At 46.5% G+C, this 22228-nt stretch overlaps 1 protein-coding gene across 5 annotated transcripts in view; it reads right to left on the bottom strand.

Moving 5' to 3' along the window:
- Positions 1 to 22228, bottom strand: part of srgap1a (SLIT-ROBO Rho GTPase activating protein 1a) — a 230373-nt gene that overhangs the window by 69267 nt on the left and 138878 nt on the right. For all 5 annotated transcript variants that reach the window (XM_052030040.1, XM_052030041.1, XM_052030042.1 and 2 more), the window contains exons 5-8: positions 14712 to 14888; positions 12892 to 13020; positions 9826 to 10047; positions 6151 to 6252 (exon numbers count right to left, since the gene is read on the bottom strand). In XM_052030040.1, the coding sequence (XP_051886000.1) occupies positions 6151 to 6252; positions 9826 to 10047; positions 12892 to 13020; positions 14712 to 14888 (630 nt within the window). The remainder of the gene's footprint in view (positions 1 to 6150; positions 6253 to 9825; positions 10048 to 12891; positions 13021 to 14711; positions 14889 to 22228) is intronic.

Below are 22228 nucleotides of genomic sequence, written 5' to 3'. Positions count from 1 at the left end.
TGGGAGATCAAGGTCTTTTTCCCAGAACAGCAATGGCCAATACAAGAGGACATCCGTTTAAGATGAGTGGAGGAAAGTTTAGGGGAGATGTCAGAGGTAGGTTTTTTACACAGAGAGGTGGGTGCCTGGAACACACTGCCGGGGGTGGTGGTAGAGGTTGATATAATAGGGATATTTAAATGACTCTTAGAGAGGCACATGGATGAAATAAAAATGGAGGGTTATGGGCTGTGTCGGAGGGAAGAGTGAGATTGATTGTGGAGTAGGTTTATATAGGTTGGCACATCATTGTGGGCCGAAGGGCCTGTACTATGCTGTACTGTTCTATGTACTATATGTACTAAGAGTTTATCTTTTAGTGTGATAACAGCGGGATAGAAGCTGTCCTTGAGCCTGGTGACATGTGTTCGCAATTAGGACGGGGGAGAAGAGTGAATGACTGGGGTGGGAGGGGTCTTTGATTATGTTGGTTGCTTTCCCAAGGCAGCGGGAGTCAATGGAGCAGAGGCTGTTTGTGTGATGGACTGGGCTGTGTCCACAACTCTCTGCAATTTCTTGTGGTCTCGAGCAGAGCAGTTGCCATCCCTAGCTGTGAAGCATCTGGAAAGGGTGCTTTCTATGGTTCATCTGTGAAAATTGGTGTGTTCTCCTCCTCACTGACAATCAACACAGGTGCACCTCAAGGATGCGTGCTTAGCCCACTGCTCTACTCTCGCTACACTCATGACTGTGTGGCTCGGCACAGCTCAAATGCCATCCATAAATTCAGCGATGATACCACTGTTGTTGGCAGAATCTCAGATGGCGAAGTAGAGGTGTGCAGGAGTGAGATAGATTGGTTGGTTGACTGGTGTCGCAACAACGACCTCGCACTCAGCAGCAAGACCAAGGAATTGATTGTGGACTTCAGAAAGGGCAAATCTGGAGAACACACACCTGTCCTCATTGAGGGGTCAGCAGTGGAAAGGGTGAGCAGCTTCAAGTTCCTGGGCGTCAATATCTCAGAGGATCTATCCTGCGCCCAACACACTGATGCAATCACGAAGGAGGCATGCCAGTGGCTCTGCTTCATTAGGAGTTTGAGGAGATTGGTATGAAGGCTTCAATGCACAGGATCGAAAGAGGCTGCAGAGGGTTGTAGACTCAGCCAGCTCCATCACGAGCACAACCCTCCTACCATCGAGGATATCTTCAAGAGGCGGTGCCTCAAGAAGGCGGCATCCATCACTAAGGACCCTCACCACCCGGGACGTGCCCTCCTTTTGTTACTACCATCTGGGAGGAGGTGCAGGAGCCTGAAAACCCACACTCAATGTTTCAGGAATAGCTTGTACTTCTCTGCCATCAGATTTCTGAATGGTCCACGAACCCTACCTCGTTATTCCTCCTTGCACAATTTATTTTTATTGGTAACTTATAGTAATTTTTATGTCTTGCACTGTACTGCTGCTGCAAAACAACAAATTTCATGACATACGTCAGTGATAGTAAACCTGATTCAGCTTTACAATGGGGACCCTGGAGGCATGGTCTTAGGATAGAGAATCAACCTTTAGGAGTGGAAATGAAAAGGTTTCTTCACAGAGAGGACTGCAGATCTTTGGAATTCTCCACCTCAGACTGTGGCGATTGCTCAATCACTGAGGCTGACAGATTTTTTGGAGAGGAAGAGGGAAGAGACGTGGAGATTGGGTGGGGAAATGACTCTGATGTAGAGAAATCAGCCACGATTGTATTGGGAATCAGGACAGGTTCTTCAGGCCAAACAACCTACTCCTGCTCTCACGTTCGGCATCTGGATTACACCCAGGAGTGGGACTTGAATCTTCAACGTCGTAACTTAGAGAAGGGCTGCTGACAATCGAACATCTTGACAGTGCCCTGCACCAAAGATGGAGACCAAAGAACTGGACCCCTGCAGAGATGCAGTGGTTTGCAGATGGGGGATAAAAAATTGACAAGAATGGGATGAAGTAAATTTACACTGGTTGGCAAAAAATCACTTCTACAGACCCAATTCCTGCCCAGCTTATTGTGAGTGGCAAGTGAGACACAACCATGGCTTTTGACCAATTTCCAGAATTACTGTGCGGAGATTTTAAGGACAGCTGGAAAATTCCCCACACAAGGACCTAAATTATGTTACACAAGCACCAAGAAAAACACATGCCCTGTTTTAAAGACCGGTTTTGAATTCAGTTCTTTAACGACTCTGCAGACACAGATGTAAAGACACATAAAGGGCTGGTCATAGAGTCATAGAGTAATACAGCATGGAAGAAGACCCTTCGGCCCAACTCATATATGCTGACCGTGGTGCCCACCAAGCTTGTCCCATTTGCCCATGTTTGGCCTATACCCCTCTAAACTCCTCCTATCCCTGTACTTATCCAGATGTCTTTTAAATGTTATTATTGTACCTGCCTCACCCACTTCCTCTGGCAGCTCGTTCCATATACACACCACCCTCTGGGTGAAGAACTTGCCCTTCAGGTCCCTTTTAAATCTCTCAGCTCTCAGTTTAAACCTACGCCCTTTAGTTTTTAGTTCCCCTTCCCTGGGAAAAAGACTATATGTGTTCATCCCATCTATACCCCTCAAGATTTTATATACCTCTATAAGGTCACCTCTCAATCTGCTACATTCCAAGGAATAAAGTCCTAGCCTGCCCAGTCATAGCGAGGGCAGGCACGGTAGTGTAGCAGTTAGTGTAACGCATTACAGCGCCAGCAACCCGGGTTCGATTCCGGCTGCTGTTCTCCCCGTGTCTGCGTGGGTTTCCTCCGGGTGCTCCGGTTTCCTCCCACATTCCAAAGACGTACAGGTTAGGAAGTTGTGGGCATGCTATGTTGGCACCAGAAGCGTGGCAACACTTGCAGGCTGCCCCCAGACCACTCTACACAAAAGATGCATTTCACTGTGTGTTTCGATGTACATGTGACTAATAAAGATATCTTATCTTATACAGCATAGAAACAGGCCCTTTGGCCCACTGAGTCCACACAGACCATCAACCACCCGTTAACACGTTCCATTTTATTCTCCCCGCATTCCCACCAACACCCCTCCAGGTTCTACCTCTCACCTGACACGAGGAGCAATCTACCCCCACCCGACCTACGTGTCTGTGGGATGTGGGAGGGGAGTGGAGCACCCAGAGGACCGCAGACTCCAGCGAGAGGTCAGGATTGGACCTGGGTCTCTGGCACAGCGAGGCAGTGGTTATACCAGCCGCACCGCTGTGCACCCTGACAAGACGCATTAGCCCCTGAAACATGGAAAATCTCTGACAGCAGCAAGGCCGAGTGTTAAAGTCTGCCAAGGGCAGAGCTGTAAGCATCTACATATCACCCACACACACTTAGGAATGGGAACACAGACACAATAAAAACCATCTACACTTCCAAGGAAAAGAACTCAGCACACCCTTAAGAATTACTTCAGTTCAAAAGACAGTCACAGTGATGCAGGCAAGCACAGCAAGTGTTTTCACACCAGAAGTTCCTGCAAACAGCGAGATAAATGATCAGTCAATCTATTTTTAGTGACAAAAGCAAAATGCAGCAGATCCTAGAATTTTGAAATAAAACAGGAAATGTTACAAATACTCAATTAATCAAGCCACATCCGCGGAGGGAGAGGCAGAGTTAACACCGGTGGTCAACGATCTTCAGAACTGGGAAAAGTTGGAGAAAAACGGGTTTTAAAATTCAGAGAAAGGGAAGAGAGAAGGAAAAGGAGGTTCTGTGATGGGATGGAAGGTATGAGAGGCTGAGATAATGCAGGACAGTACAAGTGACAGAAACTCAAATAAGGTGAAATTTCAGAACAAGTTATCAAATGAATTAGGAATTGGAATTGGTTTATTATTGTCGCCTGTACCGAGGTACAGTGAAAAACTTGTCTTGCATACCATTCATACAGATCAATTCATTACACAGTGCATTGAGGTAGTACAAGGTAAAACAATAACAGTACAGAATAAAGTGCTGCAGCTACAGAGGAAGTGTACTGCAGGTAGACAATAAGGTGCAAGGTCATAACGAGGTAGATGGTGAGCTGAAGAGTCCATCTTATCGTACTAGGGAACCGTTAATAGAAACTGTCCTCAAGTCTGGGCTTTCAGGCTTTTGTGTCTTCTGTCTGATGGGAGAGGGGAGGAGGGAACGTTCAGGGTGGATGGGAGGAAATCAGGCAATGGAAGTGCTGGAATGCTCATTATTTGAAACTGATTTACTTAATGTTGAGTCAGGAGGTCTACAGCACACCCAGCTGGAAGATAAGGTGCTGCTTCGTAAGCCTATGTGAAGCTTTACTGGAACAGAGTAGAAGGCTTAGGTTGCAGAGCAAGACAGATGACTGGAGGCTTGTGGATTGAACGGAGGTGTCCCACAAAGCAATGAAGTTGATTCCAAAAATAACTTTGAGGGAGGTGGACATTTACTTGAGGATGAGGAACAAGATATGGAAAAAAAAATTACAACTGTTCTTCCAAAGAGGCAGAACAGGCATATTGGGCCAAATGGCCTTTGCGTGTCCTGTATATTTCCAGGATACTTAAGTCTCACAGGAACCACTTGATTTGGCAAGAGAACTGTTCCGACCAGCCCACTCAGTTTACTGTGCATTTTTTTGTCGACCCACATGGCTGGCTCGAAGACCCTGCTGCTCCAAGAGCCAAGAAGACTATTAAGGGAGTGTCGCCATTAAGAGTTGAACACAAGTCCCAGGGGTTGGGCCAGGATCCGTGGATCCTGGGCCAGAGCCAAGATCACTTGCTGAGCCAAGCCACAGCACCAACAACTGCTGAGCAAGTCAACAGATTTCAGTCAAACATTTCCACAGTGCTGTAAAACAAAAGTCCCCACAGGACTTGTTTGTTTTAAAAACAAAGGAGAATGTAGTGTGATCAGAGCTGGGGGGACGGGATTGAGGAAGGAGAGATGGAGGGGGAAAGGGGAGGGAGGGGACATAGATTGAGAGGCTGGGAGAAAAGCCGGGCAGTGTGGAGAGAGGGGGAGGAGAGGGGAGAGAGGGGGAGGAGAGGGGAGAGTGGGGGAGGAGAGGGGAGAGAAGGGAGTGGGGTGGAGAGGAGTGGGGGAGAGAGAGGGGGGAATGGAAGGAGATGGAGGGAGGAGTGGAGGAGAGAGAGGGGAGAGTGGAGAGGGGGTGGAAGAGAGGGGAGAGGGGGTGGGGGAGAGAGGGGGTGGGGGAGAGGGGGTGGGGGAGAGGGGGTGGGGGAGAGAGGGGGTGGGGGAGAGGGGAGAGAGGGGTGGGGGAGAGAGGGGGTGGGGGAGAGAGGGGGTGGAAGAGAGAGGGGAGAGAGGGGGTGGGGGAGAGGGGGTGGGGGAGAGGGGGTGGGGGAGAGAGGGGTTGGGGGAGAGAGGGGTTGGGGGAGAGAGGTGGTGGGGGAGAGAGGTGGTGGGGGAGAGAGGTGGTGGGGGAGAGAGGGGGTGGGGGAGAGAGGGGGTGGGGGAGAGGGGGTGGGTGGGGGAGAGACGGGGGTGGGGAAGAGAGGGGGGTGGGGAAGAGAAGGGGTAGGAGAGAGAAAGAGAGAGAAGGAGAGGGGAATGGGGAGAATGCCCTGTGTGGAAAGCCTCAAGGTTAGGAAGTGAGCTGGGAAATCCACAAACACACCACATGTCCTGCGTGGGTGCCCAGAATCAGGAGAGGTCAGAAACAAAGCCCCTTCACTGACCCTCTGACTGTTTGGACCTTCACTCTCCCGGAGCCTATTTACAAATCACAACTTTAACATAAGACATCTGGAAAGCCAAATGTGCCACAAGTTAATTTAACAGGATTCCCAGCAGACTTGATTCACTTGGAGTCCATGCAGTCAACACAGCGGCAGACAGCCCGCACTGTGCGCCAGGTGTCAGCGAGCTGGTGCCTCTCTCTGCTTCTTTTGTTAAAATTAGCAGCCAGTAGAAGAGGCCACGGTTGGGTTCACGGTAAGTTGGAGCCCATCTCTCCAGATGTCCTCCATGAAGGTGAGATGACAAAACATGCTGGAGGATCAATCAAATAACTCCGGCACTTCATTAAGATCTCTTCCATGTGACTGGCCATTGGGAAGGGAAACTCAAATGCCCAGCGTTGGATTAAAGGCACAAAGGCTGGAATGCGAGAGAAAAGCCATTTACTCACCTCCTCATTTTCAATCTTCAGCGTTGTCAGTCTGGACTGCAGCTGTTGATACCTGAGCATCAGCTCTGCTTGCACAGGTTGCTGAGCGCTCACCTGGCACACCTGTGAAGGGAACCAAACCATCAATGTAGCTCCAATAACACCGCTGAAAACAATGGCTTTGCATTTTCAAACTGGGCTCAGCTTTTCAATCGACTTCCACTCCCTTTTGAAGATATCAAATGACGCTCAACACACTAGCAGCGGAATTTAGATGCTCCACTCTCTCACAGCCCAAGCAAGGTCTCTGTGCTTTGTCAACCTCTGGAGAACATCACAACCAACTGGGAACTGTTCCCCACTGGGACCAAGAGCTCCTCTTCCACACCCACTCAACCCCAGGACCCGAAAACAGCAAGACACAATCCCAGCTCGACCTGAGATTCTACAAAAGGCTCCAGAATCCCATCACCCCAACAGGACCTGTACCCCCACTTCTCGCCACAGGGTCCCAGGACCCCAATCCACGCTCCCCTGGGACTGGGAACACCATGGCCCCACTCTCTGCTGGGATCCAGGGCAGGTGGCCGATATATGCTTCCAAAGCATTTCCCTGCCTAGACCTCCCGGAGTTGGTGGTGAGAAAGGCTGTATAAATGCTGCTGCTTCTTCTAATGTGGGAAGAAACTGACCGACCCACAGTTGGGCAAGCGCACCTCCAGTTTGTTGGCACTGCCTCCTGAGTTAGCCGCAGGACTCTGCCTGAAACTGGTGTGTGTGTCTCCACCGAGCGTCACCGGGAAAGGGGTCTCAGCACACCACATACCACAGGTTCAGCTCAGACCTCGCAGGAAGCTCGCATAGGTAACTGAGACAGGGACAGAATCTCCAACGATTCCTCCTTTGGTGAGGTGGTAGCGTGCACACGCGCGTACGCACACTGAGGCTTGTACGCTCACGCACAAAGCAGGAGAGCTGTTGGATTATTACAGCATCCAACACTCTGTCCACAGCACTGAAGTTAGATCAGCGAGCTATCAGTGTCCTGTCATGCTTTGCCGATCATCAAAGTTGCTTGCACGAAAGACACTGAAGAAACCCTGTTGCACACACTGTACAATCTATTACTTGGGATGAAGGGGCTGACATGTGAAGACAAGTTGAGTGGGTTGGGCCTATACTCATCAGAGTTTGGGAGAGTGAGAGGAGATCTTACGGAGAGATAGAAAATCCTGAGGGTGATTGACAGGGTGGATGCTGAGAGGATGCTTTCCCTTGAGGGCATATCTAGAACTAGGCGGCATGATTTTAGGATAAGGGGTCACCCACTTCAGGTGGAGATGAGGAGGAAGCTCCTCTTCCTTGAACCTTTGGAGTTCTCTACCCCAGAGAGCTGTGGAGGGAGGGTGATTAAATATATTTAACGCACAGACCGACAAAGAGCATGGGTAAAGTGTTGTTGAGGACAAGGTTAGGTCAATCACGATTGTACTGAAGAGCAGACAAGGTTCGAGGGACCAAGTGGCCTACTCCTGCTCCGCAAAAAGCTCCCTCCGACAACAGAAGGACTTTCCAAGGTGATTCAGAAACAATTGGCTCAGAAACCACCCCTGAATACAAAAGCAAAAGCTGTGGTTCCCTTTTCCTAACCAAAGCTCACCAGCAGGATTATAACACAAGATAAATGACTCACTGGTGCTTTATAGCTGTCAGTGTGCTTTGAATGAACTCTGTTCCGTTAAATGCAAACCAAAGACAATAACATCCAGGCACAATTTGCTTTGATAAATAGGCTGGACCCTCTCCTTACAGCTTTAAGTATTTATGTGCTTCTCTTGAAGCTCAAAGACTTCGAACTTCCCAGGAAATAAGTTTTTGATTTAATGTTCTGTAAACTGGTTGCATATAGCAGGGTATTGCTCAAACAGAACAAACCAGGCAACTTTCGAGGGGTTTGCAAAATGTCTAAATTGCATCCTTTCAAGAGGCACAAAAGTCTCCTGACCTCAGAGGGACAGAATTGTACAGCAAGGAAATAGGCCCTTCGGCCCACCATGTCTATGCTGACCACTTCACTCATCTATACTAATCCCATTTGCTCGCATTAGGTGGGACCATCCTTGCCTATACAAGTGCCTGTCTGAATGTCTCTTAAGCTTAGAAACTATCTCCACCGCCTCCTCTGGCAGCACGTTCCAGATATCAACCGCCCTCTGTGTAAAAAAAATACCCCTCAAATTTCCTACCTCTCACCTTAAACCCATGTCTTCTTGTTTTTGATACCCCAAACATGGAAAAAAGATTCTGACCTTATCTACGTCTCTTATAATCTTAAATACCTCTATCAGATCACCCCTCAGCCTCCTTTGCTCCAGGGAAAACAAGCCCAGCCTATCCAATCTCTCCCCAGTAACTAACGCCCTCCAATCCAGGAGCGCCACTCAAGGGTCCAGTCCTTCATTTGGAGTCAGTCTGAAGCAGGAGACAAGCACCAAATTAACCAGAGCCAAACTGAAGTAGTCCATCTTCTGCAGGGCTCTTGCTCCACGCCAGGTGGACTTGGATCAGAGATTCAGGTGGTCCTTTATCTATAGCTGCAGGAACCGTGCAATGTTGACCCAGCTCACACTTGCGCTACACTTGTAGGGTAGCACCTGGTAATACCCCATGGGGGAGTCGATGGAAAGATGGGAGAATTAAATGAGATTAGTGTAAATGGTGTTTGATGGTTGGTGCAGACTCAGTGGGCTGAAGGGCCTATTTCCATGCCGTCTGATGCCACAATCAAAACAGCAACCCTCCGAGACAAAATAAAAATGGGGGCCTTTAATCCTGGCTGCAGCTCTTCACAGATCTCTGACTCTGGCCCTCTCGTGGTTCATCAGGTTAGCCCAGCTGTTCCTACAGCTGGATTTAGAGTCATAAAGTTATACAGCATGGAAACAGGCCTGTTGGCCCAACTTGTCCATGCCGATCAAGTTGCCCACCTGAGCTAGTCCCATTTGCTTGCATCCAGCCCATGTTAACTCCTGGGCAGTTGTCAAGCCCCGTTAGCAAACCATATTGATTCTGACTCAGGGGCCTGCTATTGTTACAACATGAATGATAGAAAAATAGGGGGCTATGTGGGAGGGAAGGGTTGGATAGATCTTAGAGCAGGATAAAATGTTGGCACAACATTGTGGGCTGAAGGGCCTGTACTGTGCTGTAGTGTTCTATATTCTATTACAGCAGTCAGTAATACGGGGTTAGTGATCCAGAGACCCAGACTAATGGCAAAGAGGCACAAGGTCCTGAGTATCTCTCATTTTATGCCTTTGAACGGCGCTGTTAAATGTCGTCTTAACCTTCCTTATCACGACTTGCACTTTTACAGTTGCTTTCATATTCCCTTGAGGGCATCCCAAAATACCTTACAGATAATTAACCTCTTTTAAGATATAGTCACCCTTGTAACGTCAGAAATGCAGCAACCAGTGCACGGCAAGAGCTCACCGTCCGCAACATGATAACAATTGGATAACCTTGGTTGAGGGTGGGACACCCCCTTTCCTGTCTGTGGAAGAGTCTGCAGTTCCCACATTGTCCTCATTAGCCACCTCAGTATCCACAAAACCGGAGTGGAAACAAATCATCTTCCATCCGGAGGGACTGCCCCAGGGATTAAGAAATGTCTGTGTAAAGCACAGGGCTAACCTCATCTCCCATGTGTGGCTGGAAGTCAAATCTGACAGGAGGGCAGAAAGCAGTGTGATACATCTCCATGAACCGCTGCTTGTCACTGCGAGGGTCCAAGTTGTCCACCGCGTTCTCTATGATATCCAGACCCTCGTGCCTGGAGGTCTCCAGGTTGTACTCTGCAGAGAGAAACGTCCTCAAGGCTCTGTTTAAGCTAGCATGATAGCCCAGGTCACAGCACTGGCACGGCAAGAGAGACAAAGACAATGCATTAACGTTCAAGCCTTCAACCAGTGTCTCAATTCTTTGCATCAATAGTTCAAGACCACATCCTTCAGTGCTGCAGTAGAACAGGTCACTTTATCTTCACAAGTTATTTAGAGACTTCTATTTTGACAATCGTGGTAACATAGAGTCATACAACATGGAAACAGGCCCTTCTCGTCCATGCTGACCATGGCGCCCACCAAGCTAGTCGCATTTGCCCGTGTTTGTCCCTCTAAATTCCTCCTCTCCATGTACTTATCCAAACAATCTTTTAAATGTTATTATTGTACCTGCCTCACCCACTTCCTCTGGTAGCTCGTTCCATGTACATGTGAAGAAGTTGCCCCTCAGGTCCGTTCTAAATCTTTCACCTCTCACCGTAAACCCGTGCCCTCTAGTGTTTTAGTTCCCCTTCCCTGGGAAAAGGGCAGCTTGCGTTCACCCTATGTATGTCCCCCCATCATTCTATACTGTAAGGTCACCTCTCAATCCCTTACACTCCAAGGAATGAAGTCCTAGCCTGCCCAACCTCTCCCTATAACTCAGGTCCTCAAGTCCTGGCAACTTTCTCATAAGTCTTCCCTGCACTCATTGAGAGGGGCATGAAAGAGGGAGCAACGCTGAATGTGATGAGTATTTTAAGAAAGCCTTTTAACCCAGGCAAAACAAAACAATTTTGTGCTGTTAGCATTGAGCTTGCAGGCTGAAGCTCACACAGGCAATCAATGCACCAGTGAAACAGGAGTTTGACCATTAAACCAGTGTCACCGCCCCACTCATGATGGAAGCTGCAAGCTGGTGATTGATACCATGCAGGAGGAACCTTGGAAAGTTCTCATCCCAACACAACTCTGAGCAGCACTTCCTTTCCCCAAATATTTCGAGAAGAGGAGGAGGAGGTTTGGTAAAGAGATTTTGCTCCCTGAATGTAAAACCAGATAAAGTTCAGAGCGTGGGAGGTGTGAGAAGCCTTGGAAAAAATTACCCCAATGTTGTTCCGCAGTGCAGTCAACGGATCTTAATTTTAGCTTCCTCTGATACTTGTCTGAATATTTTATGCACAGCCTAATTAGATGGTACAATGGTACTGTTGATGTACCGGATAAGCGATCGGCGTTGACATTCCTCATCCATCCCTCGTTCTAGTTTCTGTGCTTGTCTGTCAGGGTTTCCCTTGAGACCCGTTGCATGGTTTGCTTATTCTGTTCAGTGATACTCACGAGGAGAGTCGGGGGGTGTTGGCCAGGCGCTGAGCACCAAGATGGCAATGTGGATTAACCCCCCACCTTTATTACTTTTGGTGCAGGTAATGCTTTAAGCAGCCAGACCGTCACCACAGTTGCAGCTGCGGCCGATATTGGATTGGGAATGGGATGCATGGCTTACATCCGGCCAGTTCCTTCGTTAGGGGAGGTGACTGGTGTGGCAGCAGCAAGGGGCATGTCTTGGGGAGGGCATCCTTGCTGAAACCGAGACACCCCCTACATTGATCATGGTGACTTAAGAGTGCCGCAGGACGAGGTGGAAGCCATTCAGCCCGTCGGGCCTGTGCCAACCCTTTGAAGGAACTGGAGACATAGGAAAGAATGCAGATGCTGGGAATCTGGAGCAACACACACAAAACGCTGGAGGAACTCAGCGGGTCAGGCAGCGGCTACGGAGGGAAATGGACAGTCGGCATTTCGGGTCCGGACCCTTCTTGATGAGCACCAGTGAAACAGGTTGCTCTTTGAAGGAACTACCCAATTCAACCCGTTGTCCTGCCTTTTACCTACAGCCTTGCAAATGTGTCACAGAACACAAGCTGGACATGTATATGAATGTTCTGTGAATAGTTCGAGCATCAGACCCCAAGAATGAACCGCATCCATGACGCATGTGTTCTTAAAAGTAAAATTTTTAAAAAAGAATCATTAAATATGGAAAAAAAAGCTCCAACAATTGTTACATTCCTCGGGGCCCTTATATAAGTGTCCACTTGCTGTGCGGAAGTCCAGGTAAGAGGATTTCTCTCTGAATCCATCCTACTGAGTGCCCCTTACCACTTCTTCCCTCTCATTCTTCTATCAGCTTGTCTAACTCTATAGCCCACTGCTCTTCTCTCAGCTTTCCTGTATGAGGGGGTTACCCACTAACGCACCGATGTTGGGGAACATCGGTTTCAGCAGAGACCTTGAAGTTCAGACGGCCTTTCCCATAGTTTTAAATCTGAGACTATAGGAGTTAAGTGTTTATGGGAAAACGGTGACTGTGTGGACTTAGGTTGCAGATCAGCCACCATCTCACTGAATGACAGAACAGACTCGATGGACCGAATGGCCTTTTCCTGTTCCAGTTTTGCTTGCTTAAATTTATTTCTACATTACACAACTGCTTCCTTTATAGACTTCTCATAACCACACAAAGCTCCTATTGATGACAGCGCTGCTTGCTATAAACATAGGCTCCAATCGCAATTACCAAATTAAAATGACTCCTCAGAATAGCTGCCCTGTCAAAGGAAAATTGCGTTCATCAACAATTTGGAACCAGTTTAAAGACAGATCTGGATTTGTTCTATTTATACCCATTAGTTAAAATCACTTGATACGATTCTCTCGCTTGAAGCTGGTTGCCAACAATTCAGAAAGAATGCTGCAGATAGTTAAATGCAATCTTTTCTTCCAAACAAAAAGGTGCTTATTATATAATGGAGGCTTGCTAGAAAGACAACTTAAGATTCGGCAAAAAACTAATTTGTATTAGAAAATAGCTTTCAAATTTATTTTGTAGTTCCGCCCATGGATGTCAAATCCAACTTGTCTTATCCATACTTACATCGATTACATCGGAAAGATCGTGGATGTAATATTTGAACACCGAGTTGTTGCTTGCCTCCAGTGTCAACAGATATTCATTTCGTGCTTTGATGGACTTCAGCTTGTTCTCAGAGTATTTGGCTTGGCGCTTGATGCACAAGAGAAAAAGGGTAAACAGGAGACCTCCAAGTTAATAAATTGCTTGTACGTCAGAGTAAACACCAGCGCTGGTAAACAGAACAGTGACCCGCACGTTTTCTCTGGTCACTACAACAGCCAGAGACTGCAGGCCTCAATTTCCAAGCACTTAGTAAAGAGTCTCGTCTTGGAACTATACCTCCTGGAGGACAGTACACCCATGACTCCCAATATTCAAAGCATTTGAGAAAATTGACTAATTCTTGCCAGTCTCGTGTCCCTTTCTGTCGCTAGTAGGAGATGGAAGAGTGCCCACAGAATGTATTCTAATCGTGTCAGCAGAGAAATATCCAAGTGGATTCCAGTCACTAAAATGGAGGGTGAGGCGAAGGAAGAAGTGACCAAAAACTTCCATAATCAGAATCAGATTTATTATCACCGATGTGAAATTTGTTGTTCTGCAGCAGTAGTACAGCGTAAATTACAAAAATAAGTAAATAGTGCAAAAAAAAAGGAATAATAAGGCAGTGTTCTAAAGTGAGATAGCTGGGGACCCTTGGGGTGGGGCAACACTTTGTTTCCCAAGGGTAGATGAAGAAGGGAGAGAGTTTAGGAGGGTGTGTGAGTAGTTTAAAAGACCTAAAGTATGATCTTCTTATTGAACGACACCACGGGAGCAGGATGGATGTTAACCTGAGGAGATTTTATTCAAAATAAAGAGTTTCGGGAGAACAAGGACCCTGGTTCACAGCCTGACTTTGGCATTAAAGACAAGGTGGGGTCTTGTCAGTGAATGGGGTACACAAGAAGGAAGCCAAGCCAGGAACGCTCTCACAACCAAAGCAAGTGTTTTTATATATTCTTTCATGGGATGTGGGTGTCACTGACATGGCTACCATCTAGCGCTGAGCAGTAATTGCCCAATGAATGGAGGGCAGTCTTCCACCTTCTGTTAATGAATGCAAGAACAGTATCAAAGGGCTAAACGTCCTCCTCCTGTTAGTGAATGCAGGAACAGGATTGAAAGGCTGAATGTTCTCCTTCTATTAATGAATGCAGGAACAGTATCGAAAGGCCAAATGTTCCCCTCCTGTTAATGAATTCAGGAACAGGATCGAAGGGCTGAACGTCCTCCTCCTGTTAATGAATTCAGGAACAGGATTGAAGGGCTGAACGTCCTCCTCCTATTAATGAATTCAGGAACAGGATCGAGGGGCTGAATATCCCCCTCCTGTTAATGAATTCAGGAACTGTCCCAACTGGCCAAGTATCCCCCTAACTGAAGGCAGGGGAGTCTTGAGGAGTTGAATGCCCCCCCTCTCTTCCCTTGATGACTGGACTGCGTTGGACTGCCATCAGTTACCTCCCTGGCGTCTGTGAGCAGTGCGGACACAACGAGGCTGAAAAGGATTCTGTTGTGGGGCGGGAACTGAGAAGGGGAGGTTTTCTTCAGACTGGGAAAGTGAATGCATGTGTTTGCATCGTGAGCAACCTAACTAACAACTTGCACAGATGATCCATTACCCTAATGTATAGAAGAAAGGATTTAGAAACACCAGCCAGGCAGGAATGATGGGCACTGCACAAGATGTTAGCCCTTGGGATGCAGCTTCCACCATTACCACCCGTGAGGTGCAGGTTTGGACGATGGCAAGGAGGACCTTTCGGAAGTCCAGGATCTTGGGAACATTGCTCCCCTACCTTCTCCTTCATCTTCTCCATCTTCTTCACCGAGCTCCGCCTCTGGTGCTTCTCCTCCAATCGCATGCTGAAGACAGGGTCCCTGCCGATGTGCCTCTCCTCCTGCTTCTCGGCCTCTTTCAGCTTGCTCTCAGCGCTGATGCTCTCGGTGTGGTACATGTGGTACGTCTTCATGACCTGCAACAGGTGGGTGAGGATAGGGGGGAGATCAGCAAGGAAACATCAAGTGAAACATCATTCCGTAAGTTCCTAAGATTTAGGTGTAAAATTAGGCCATTCATCACGGAAACCAGTCTCCCCTCCTTGGACTCTGTCTATACCTCTCGCTGCCTTGGTGAAGCAGCCAGCATAATCAAAGACCCCACCCACCCAGGTCATTCTCTCTTCTCCCCTCTTCCATCAGGTAGAAGATACAGGAGCCTGAGGGCACGTACCATCAGATTCACGGACAGCTTCTATCCCACTGTGATAAGACCATTGAACGATTCCTTTATACGATGACATGGAGTCTGATCTCATGATCTACCTTGTTGTGACCTTACACCTTATTGCACTGCACTTTCTCTGTGGCTGCGACACTTTACTCTGTACTGTTATTGTTTTTACCTGTACTACCTCAATGCACTCTGTACTAACACAATGTAACTGCACTGTGTAATGAATTGACCTGTACGATCGGTTTGTAAGTCAAGCTTTTCACTGTACCTCGGTACAAGTGACAATAATAAACCAATAAACTCAGGGGCTAGCCAGGTCAGAAGGTCATCGATTCAATCCCACCCAGAGACTCGAGCATGAAAACCTAGGTTGCTACCCAGTGCATTAACTGGGGAGTGCTGCATTGGTGAAGGTGCTGTATTTTGGATGTGGTATCCCTTCTATCCCCAAAGTTTGACTCGTATTTTGAAAAGGTAAGATGACTGTGCATAGTAAATAGCAGAACCCTTATGAGTATGGCTGTGCAGAGGGATCATGGTCACCTGTAATCAGTTGATGACCATGATTCCTCTGTACAACCATACTCATAAGGGTTCTGCTATTTACTACGCACAGTCATCTTACAGTTGACCTTCCAAAGTGCACCGCCTCACACTTGTCCAAATGAAACTCGATCTGCCATTTCTCTGTAAATATCTCTAACTGTTCTATGTCTTGCTGTAGCCTTTCACAACCTTCCTCGTTATCTGCAACTCTGCCAGGTATTGAGTCGTCTGCAAAGCTGCCATCCATCCAAATCATTGTTTTATATGACAGAGGTCACTGTACTGAAACTTGAAGAACACAAATAGCCACAGACCTCCAGTCAGCTAAACACTCTTCTACCACTACCCTCTGTCTTCTATTGCCAAGGAAATTCTGAAGCCAATGTAGCAAGTCACCATCGATCCTACCTAAGCAAGGTCAAACTGAACATAGTTTTGATCTGATTTTCAACCTAATGTAACTGCACTGTGTAATGAATTGACCTGTACGATCGGTATGCAAGACAACTTTTTCACTGTACCTCGGTACAAGTGACAATAATAAACCAATACCAATACCAATTTTGTGAAAATCGAAACTGTGTACAATTATTTTATGTTGGTGGTGAGTACACTTTAAACACTAGATTTCAGAAACATTGCAAACGCTCAACAAGGCAGGCCTTGTCGGACTTGCTTGGTTATGCCCAGCATTTCCTGCCTTCACTTCCAGCAGTTTCAGTATTTTGCTTTTGTTTTAGATTCTCAAGTTAAATTGGTAAGTTGGTTTATTATTGTCACATGTACCGAGGTACAGTGAAACACTTCACTTTGCAAGGCATCCATACAGATCATTTCATCACATCAGTACAAGGGAGAACAATAACAGAATGCAGAATAAAGTGTTACAGTTACAGAGAAAGTGCAGTGCAGGCAGACAATAAGGTGCAAGGCCATTTGTGAGGTCAAGTCCTTCTTATCGTACTAGGGGACCATTCAATAGCCTTATAACAGCGGGATAGAAGCTGCCCTTGAGCCTGGTTTTAATTCCTGAAATCTCTGATGGGTATCCAAACTTTGTCTTTCCTCTAGTGGTGGCTGTGTCTTCAGCTTAGTCCAGACACTCCCAGGAGCCAGTGCAGATGTTGCATTTCTGACACTACACCCTCTGAACATGTTAACTCATTTGAGGTAAATTAATATTAGGGTTAAAGTAACACAGACGGAAACTCAGTGCAATTACATTTTCACAGATTAATTTTTAATATCCATTCATAACTGAAACAGTTGTAAAGAATGGAACATGTTTGCAGTTGAACGGATAATACTGAATAACAGCCTCAGTAATTTTTACTATGTACAAGAAAAGGTTGAAAGAAATTTATCCATCAGAGTAATTTCCGAGCATATGTGCTGCAGTAATGTGTGCAGTTCTTTATAAAAACATGACTCAGTGTTAAAAGGTTATTTTAATAATGTTTCACTGCAATGGGACACTATTGAGCTTGGATTCTGTTTATAGTGCAGGGTGCAGTGAGTTCATTCTATTTTGATTGGTTTAAAGTTGACCCAAAAGATGTTCCTTCCCCTTGTTTCCCCGGAAACAATTTCCTTCCTTCCGCAGGGTGCGGAGTTTGATGGGGTTCAGTTAGATAGGGAGCAAGGGCTCTGAATTGGCTCATTAGCAATCGTAGCCAAAAGACTCCACTGACAGGCAATCACCATCCAGGGCAGACCATGGAGGCTGCTGAGGAACGTCATTGTGGACAGATTTATTCCCCACCACCATGGTAAATTATAGGAAGTGTTTTGACAGACAGTGGCTAGAGAAGATTCACTGATGCTACTTGGAAGATAGATCTACTTTAACCAATGCCATTGAAAGCACTCACGGGTTGATGGATCCATCATCATAGAGTAACACAGCACAGAAACAGGTCCTTTGGCCCATCTGGTCCATGCTGATCTAAGCTATTCCCATTTCCCTGCATTTGGCCCATATCCCTCTAAACCCCTCCTATCCATGTACCAGTCCAAATGTCTTTTAAATGTTGTTAATGTACCTGCCTCAACCACTTCCTCTGGCAGCTCGTTCCATATATGGACCACCCTCTGGGTGGTGAAGTTGCCCCTCAGGTCTCTTTTAAATTTCACCCTAAACCTCTAGTTTTTGATTTCCTTTCTCTGGGAAAAAGACTGCATTCACCCTATCTATGCCCCTCAAGATTATATACACCTCTATCAGGTCACCCCTCAAGATCCTATGGTCCAAGGAATCAAGTCCTGGCCTGCCCAACTTCTCCCTAGAACTCAGGCCCTCGAATTCTAGCAATATCCTCACACACTCTTGCACATTATTATTTGTCATTACACAAAATGCATACACTCCAAAATGTCACTCGCTGATCTGAGGTACTTTTCTCGGAGTAACAGGCGTTCTGTTCTCACCATCAATGACAAGCACATGGCTCCAAAATATTTGTCATATTTTTCACATTTCATTACCACACAGGAGGCCTTTCAGCTCATCAAGTCAATGCTGGGTCTCAGAGCAATCCCATTTCCATGACTATTTCCTTGTCACCTATTCTCTCATCACAGATTTTTGGTTAAATATAATTTGCTTCCTGAAGTAATGCATCAATTTTGGTGCCACATTGGTGAGTAGAAATTCAAGAAGTGATTGAGTGCATCTGAGGCACTTTGGAACCTTAAGGCTGATAACGGTGCCACATCAATCCATTAGACGAGATGGGGGATTGGGAATTTCCAGCAAGTATACTACAAGGCCATAGGAGCAGAATTGGGCATTTGGCCCATTGAGTCTGCTCCTATAGTATATACTATAATACTAGAGGGCATGCATTTAAGGTGAGGGGGGTAAGTTCAGAGGAGAGGTGTGGGGCAAGTTTTTTGTTTACACAGAGAGTGGTGGGTTCCTGGAATGTGCTGCCAGGGGTGGTGATGGAGGCAGATACAATAGAGGCATTAACGAGGCTCTTCGATAGGCACATGAATGTGCGGAGAATGGAGGGATGTGGACATTGTGTAGGCAGAAGGGATTAGTTTAGTTAGGCATTTAATTACTAACTTAATTAGTTCGGCACAACATAGTGGGTCTGAAGGGCCTTTTCCTGCGCTGTACTGTTCTACGTTCTAAGTATCTGGTTACAAGGGCTGAGGTTTATAATTAGTGGCCATGCCTTCTTTTGCCTGGGTCCTAAGCCGGGAGACCTCTCTAAATCTCTCCATTGCTCTGTCCCTGCCTCCCCATTATGACAGCCCTTCAAACATTTCAGTCATCTCTGCTATTATTTTGACACATGAAAAGTTTTATTATGCTCCTGTGAAGCACCTTAGGAAACATCTCTATGTTAAAAGTCTTGATTAAATGCAACTTGTTGTTTAGAGTCTTGACCCACTAAATCCCAGGGTCATGCATTCTACTTACCCGAATAGTTCTCACTTCGTTGTGTTGCCTACTTGAAGTTGCGGGTCGGAAGGTTTGGGGAAGGGGCTTTCTCAGCACTGCTGTTCTACTGGCCCAGAGACACTGATCTGAACTTTATCTTCACTGTTCACACACAGGATGTGGATGTCTCTGGTACTGCCAGTGTTTAATGCACACCCCTAATTGTTCTCGGCAATGTGACGCTGTCTTAAACTACCATAGCCCATGCGATGAAGGTAGTCCTACAGTTTTGTTGGGAGGCTTTTGCATCCCTCCACATTTCCTCAATGTCTGCCGTATGAAACTCATTCAGTCTGTGGACCAATGCCTTATGTTTTCTCCCCAGAAGGTACACAAAGATGACACACCATAGCTGTTTTGTGTACCTTCAACAAGATCACTGCAGACCCTCAACCATGGTTTTTAGAAGGCCCTTCAGCCCATGATAGCTGTGCCAACCATGATGTCAATTTAAATTAATCCCACCTGCCTGCACATGGTCTATATCCCTCCATTCCCTGCCCGTCTAAGTATCTCTTAAGAATGCCATGGGTTCAGACTTTCCCAATGATTATCCCTTTAGAGACATATGACCTTGAATGTCGTCCCTAAAACTTCGCCCCTTTTCTCCTATCACAGGTCTCCTGCTTTGTTCTTTCTCCATTAGTACAACCTTATGTGCTGGGCATGTCCCACACCTCGCTCTTAGAAACACCTAACACAGACAAAGAAACATCATCTGCTTCTAACTGCTGCACTAACCCATTGTGTTCCACGCCATCAGAGATACTCTGCTTGCTCTACCCACCCCTCTTCCGTCTTCTCTGCTACTGAAAACCAATATGTTTTCTCGCTTTCCCAGTTCTGATCGAGGGATTTGGACCTGAAACTTTAACTCTGCTTCTCTTCCCGCAGATGCTGCCTGACCTGCTGAGTGTTTCTCGCACTTTCTGATTTGTTCACCTAACCTGACCTGAGAGGTGGTGAGGATCTTGATTTGATTCAGCGAAGTACCACAAATTGTTACTCTATATTAAATACACTCCATAAATGCAAGCTGTTGCACTCTAGAACAAGAAGGGAACCTAGGTGAATACACAAGGCTTATAATGACAAGGCAGAGAGCTTTGCAAATCGACATAAATGGTTAGGAAAGAGAAACGATAAAGCAATATTAATGTAACATAGAAGTGAAAGAGTGTGTAACAAATATACTCTATGCTGAGAGTAGATCGTAACATGAACTGTTACAGTAATATGCATTCCATAATAACAAGGCATTGTTAGACACTTTCATAACATAGGATGAAACTGCTGCTATAATCATATCCTTGGGAAGTCCCCAATTGCTTTGTAACAATGGATGACTCCTGAAGGTGTTGTCCCCTTCTGCCTCAACTAGCATCACTTAACAAAATAAACAGATTATCAAGTGACTGAGAATTTAATGTTAACGGGAGCTTGCTGTGCACAAAACAACTGCTGCATTTCTTGCAAGATGTAAAATGTTTTGGGATGTCCTGGGGTTGTGATAGACACTGTGGAATTCAAAGTCCTGCTCACAATTTTCTATACATTAATTTAAACGCAGACCCATGTAACATAGGGCTGGGTTTTCTGATGAAAACTCTGGCCAAACATCTCTGGGAATCACTCATTAATCTACCTTGAGTCTGTTCCTTTGCCTTTTGATCTCCAATGCATTGAGAGAAACTACCAATGCAGACCCACGTGTGTTATTGACTGGGATACTGATGTGACTGATCAGAAACTCCACTGAACCAGTGTCAAATGGCCACTTCCAGAACCTTAGAACATCACAAAACAAAGGAGCAGAAGTAGGCCATTCGGCCCATCGAGTCTGCTCCGCCACTTTACCATGAGCTAAACTATTCTCCCATCCAGCCCCAATTCCTGGCCTTTTCCCCATATCCCTTGATACCCTGACTAATTAGATACCTATCAATCTCCTCCTTAAACACCCCCAATGATTGGGCCTCCGCAGCTGTATGTGGCAACGAATTCCATAAATCCGACCCGCTGGCTAAAGAAATTTCTCCGCATCTCTGTTCTAAATGGGTACCCTCTAATTCTAAGACTGTGCCCTCTAGTCCTGGACTCACCCACCGAGGGAAACAACTTAGCCACATCTACTCTGTCCAGTCCTTTCAACATTCCAAATGTTTCTATGAGGTCCCCTCTCATTCTTCTGTACTCCAATGAATACAGTCCAAAAGCCGACAATCGCTCATCGTATGTAAGCCCCTTCATTCTGGGAATAGTACAGGCCCTTCGGCACACGATGATATGCCAACCTATATAAACCTACTCCACGATCAATCTCACCCTTCCCTCCTACACAGCCCATAACCCTCCATTTTTCTTTCATCCATGTGCCTCTTTAAGAGTCATTTAAGTGTCCCTATTATATCAACCTCTACCACCACCCCCGGCAGTGTGTTCCAGGCACCCACCACTCTCCGTGTAAAAAAACCTACCTATGAAATCTCCCCTAAACTTTCCTCCACTCATCTTAAATGGATGTCCTCTTGTATTGGCCATTGCTGCCCTGGGAAAAAGATGCTGGCTGTCCACTCTGTCTATGCCTCTCGTAATCTTATACACCAGACTAGAGTTTGGGTATTCACAAGAGGTGACTCAACATCCGTACCCAAATTCTCCAACAATCACAAGGCACAAGTCAGGAGTGAGATGACTACTCTGACCTGGATGGCCAGAATGGGAAAACCTGACAACAGCAAGAACAAGGCCAACAGTCACCACTTGAAGCTCCCACACTCTCTGTCACTGGCTGCTCTGTGCACCTTCGACAAGATCACTGCAGAAACTCAACAAGGGTTCTTCGACAGCACCTCCCAGCCCCAAGGCCCTACCACCCTGAGGGTCACCCACAGCATCTAGATGGGAACACCATCACCTTGCAAGTTCATCGTAAGGCATACTTTATCAGGAGTTGGATACTTCACCATTCCCTCATTATCACTGGGTCAAAATTAACCAACAATAAATCACGCACAGATTTCCACTCCAATTTCCCCACTCTGGGCACTACACAGGAGCATGGTACATCTTACAATAGCAGA

This window comes from Pristis pectinata, chromosome 15, assembly GCF_009764475.1.
Source record: "Pristis pectinata isolate sPriPec2 chromosome 15, sPriPec2.1.pri, whole genome shotgun sequence".
NCBI lineage: Eukaryota > Metazoa > Chordata > Chondrichthyes > Rhinopristiformes > Pristidae > Pristis > Pristis pectinata.
This window is presented reverse-complemented; position numbering and strand designations above follow the sequence as displayed.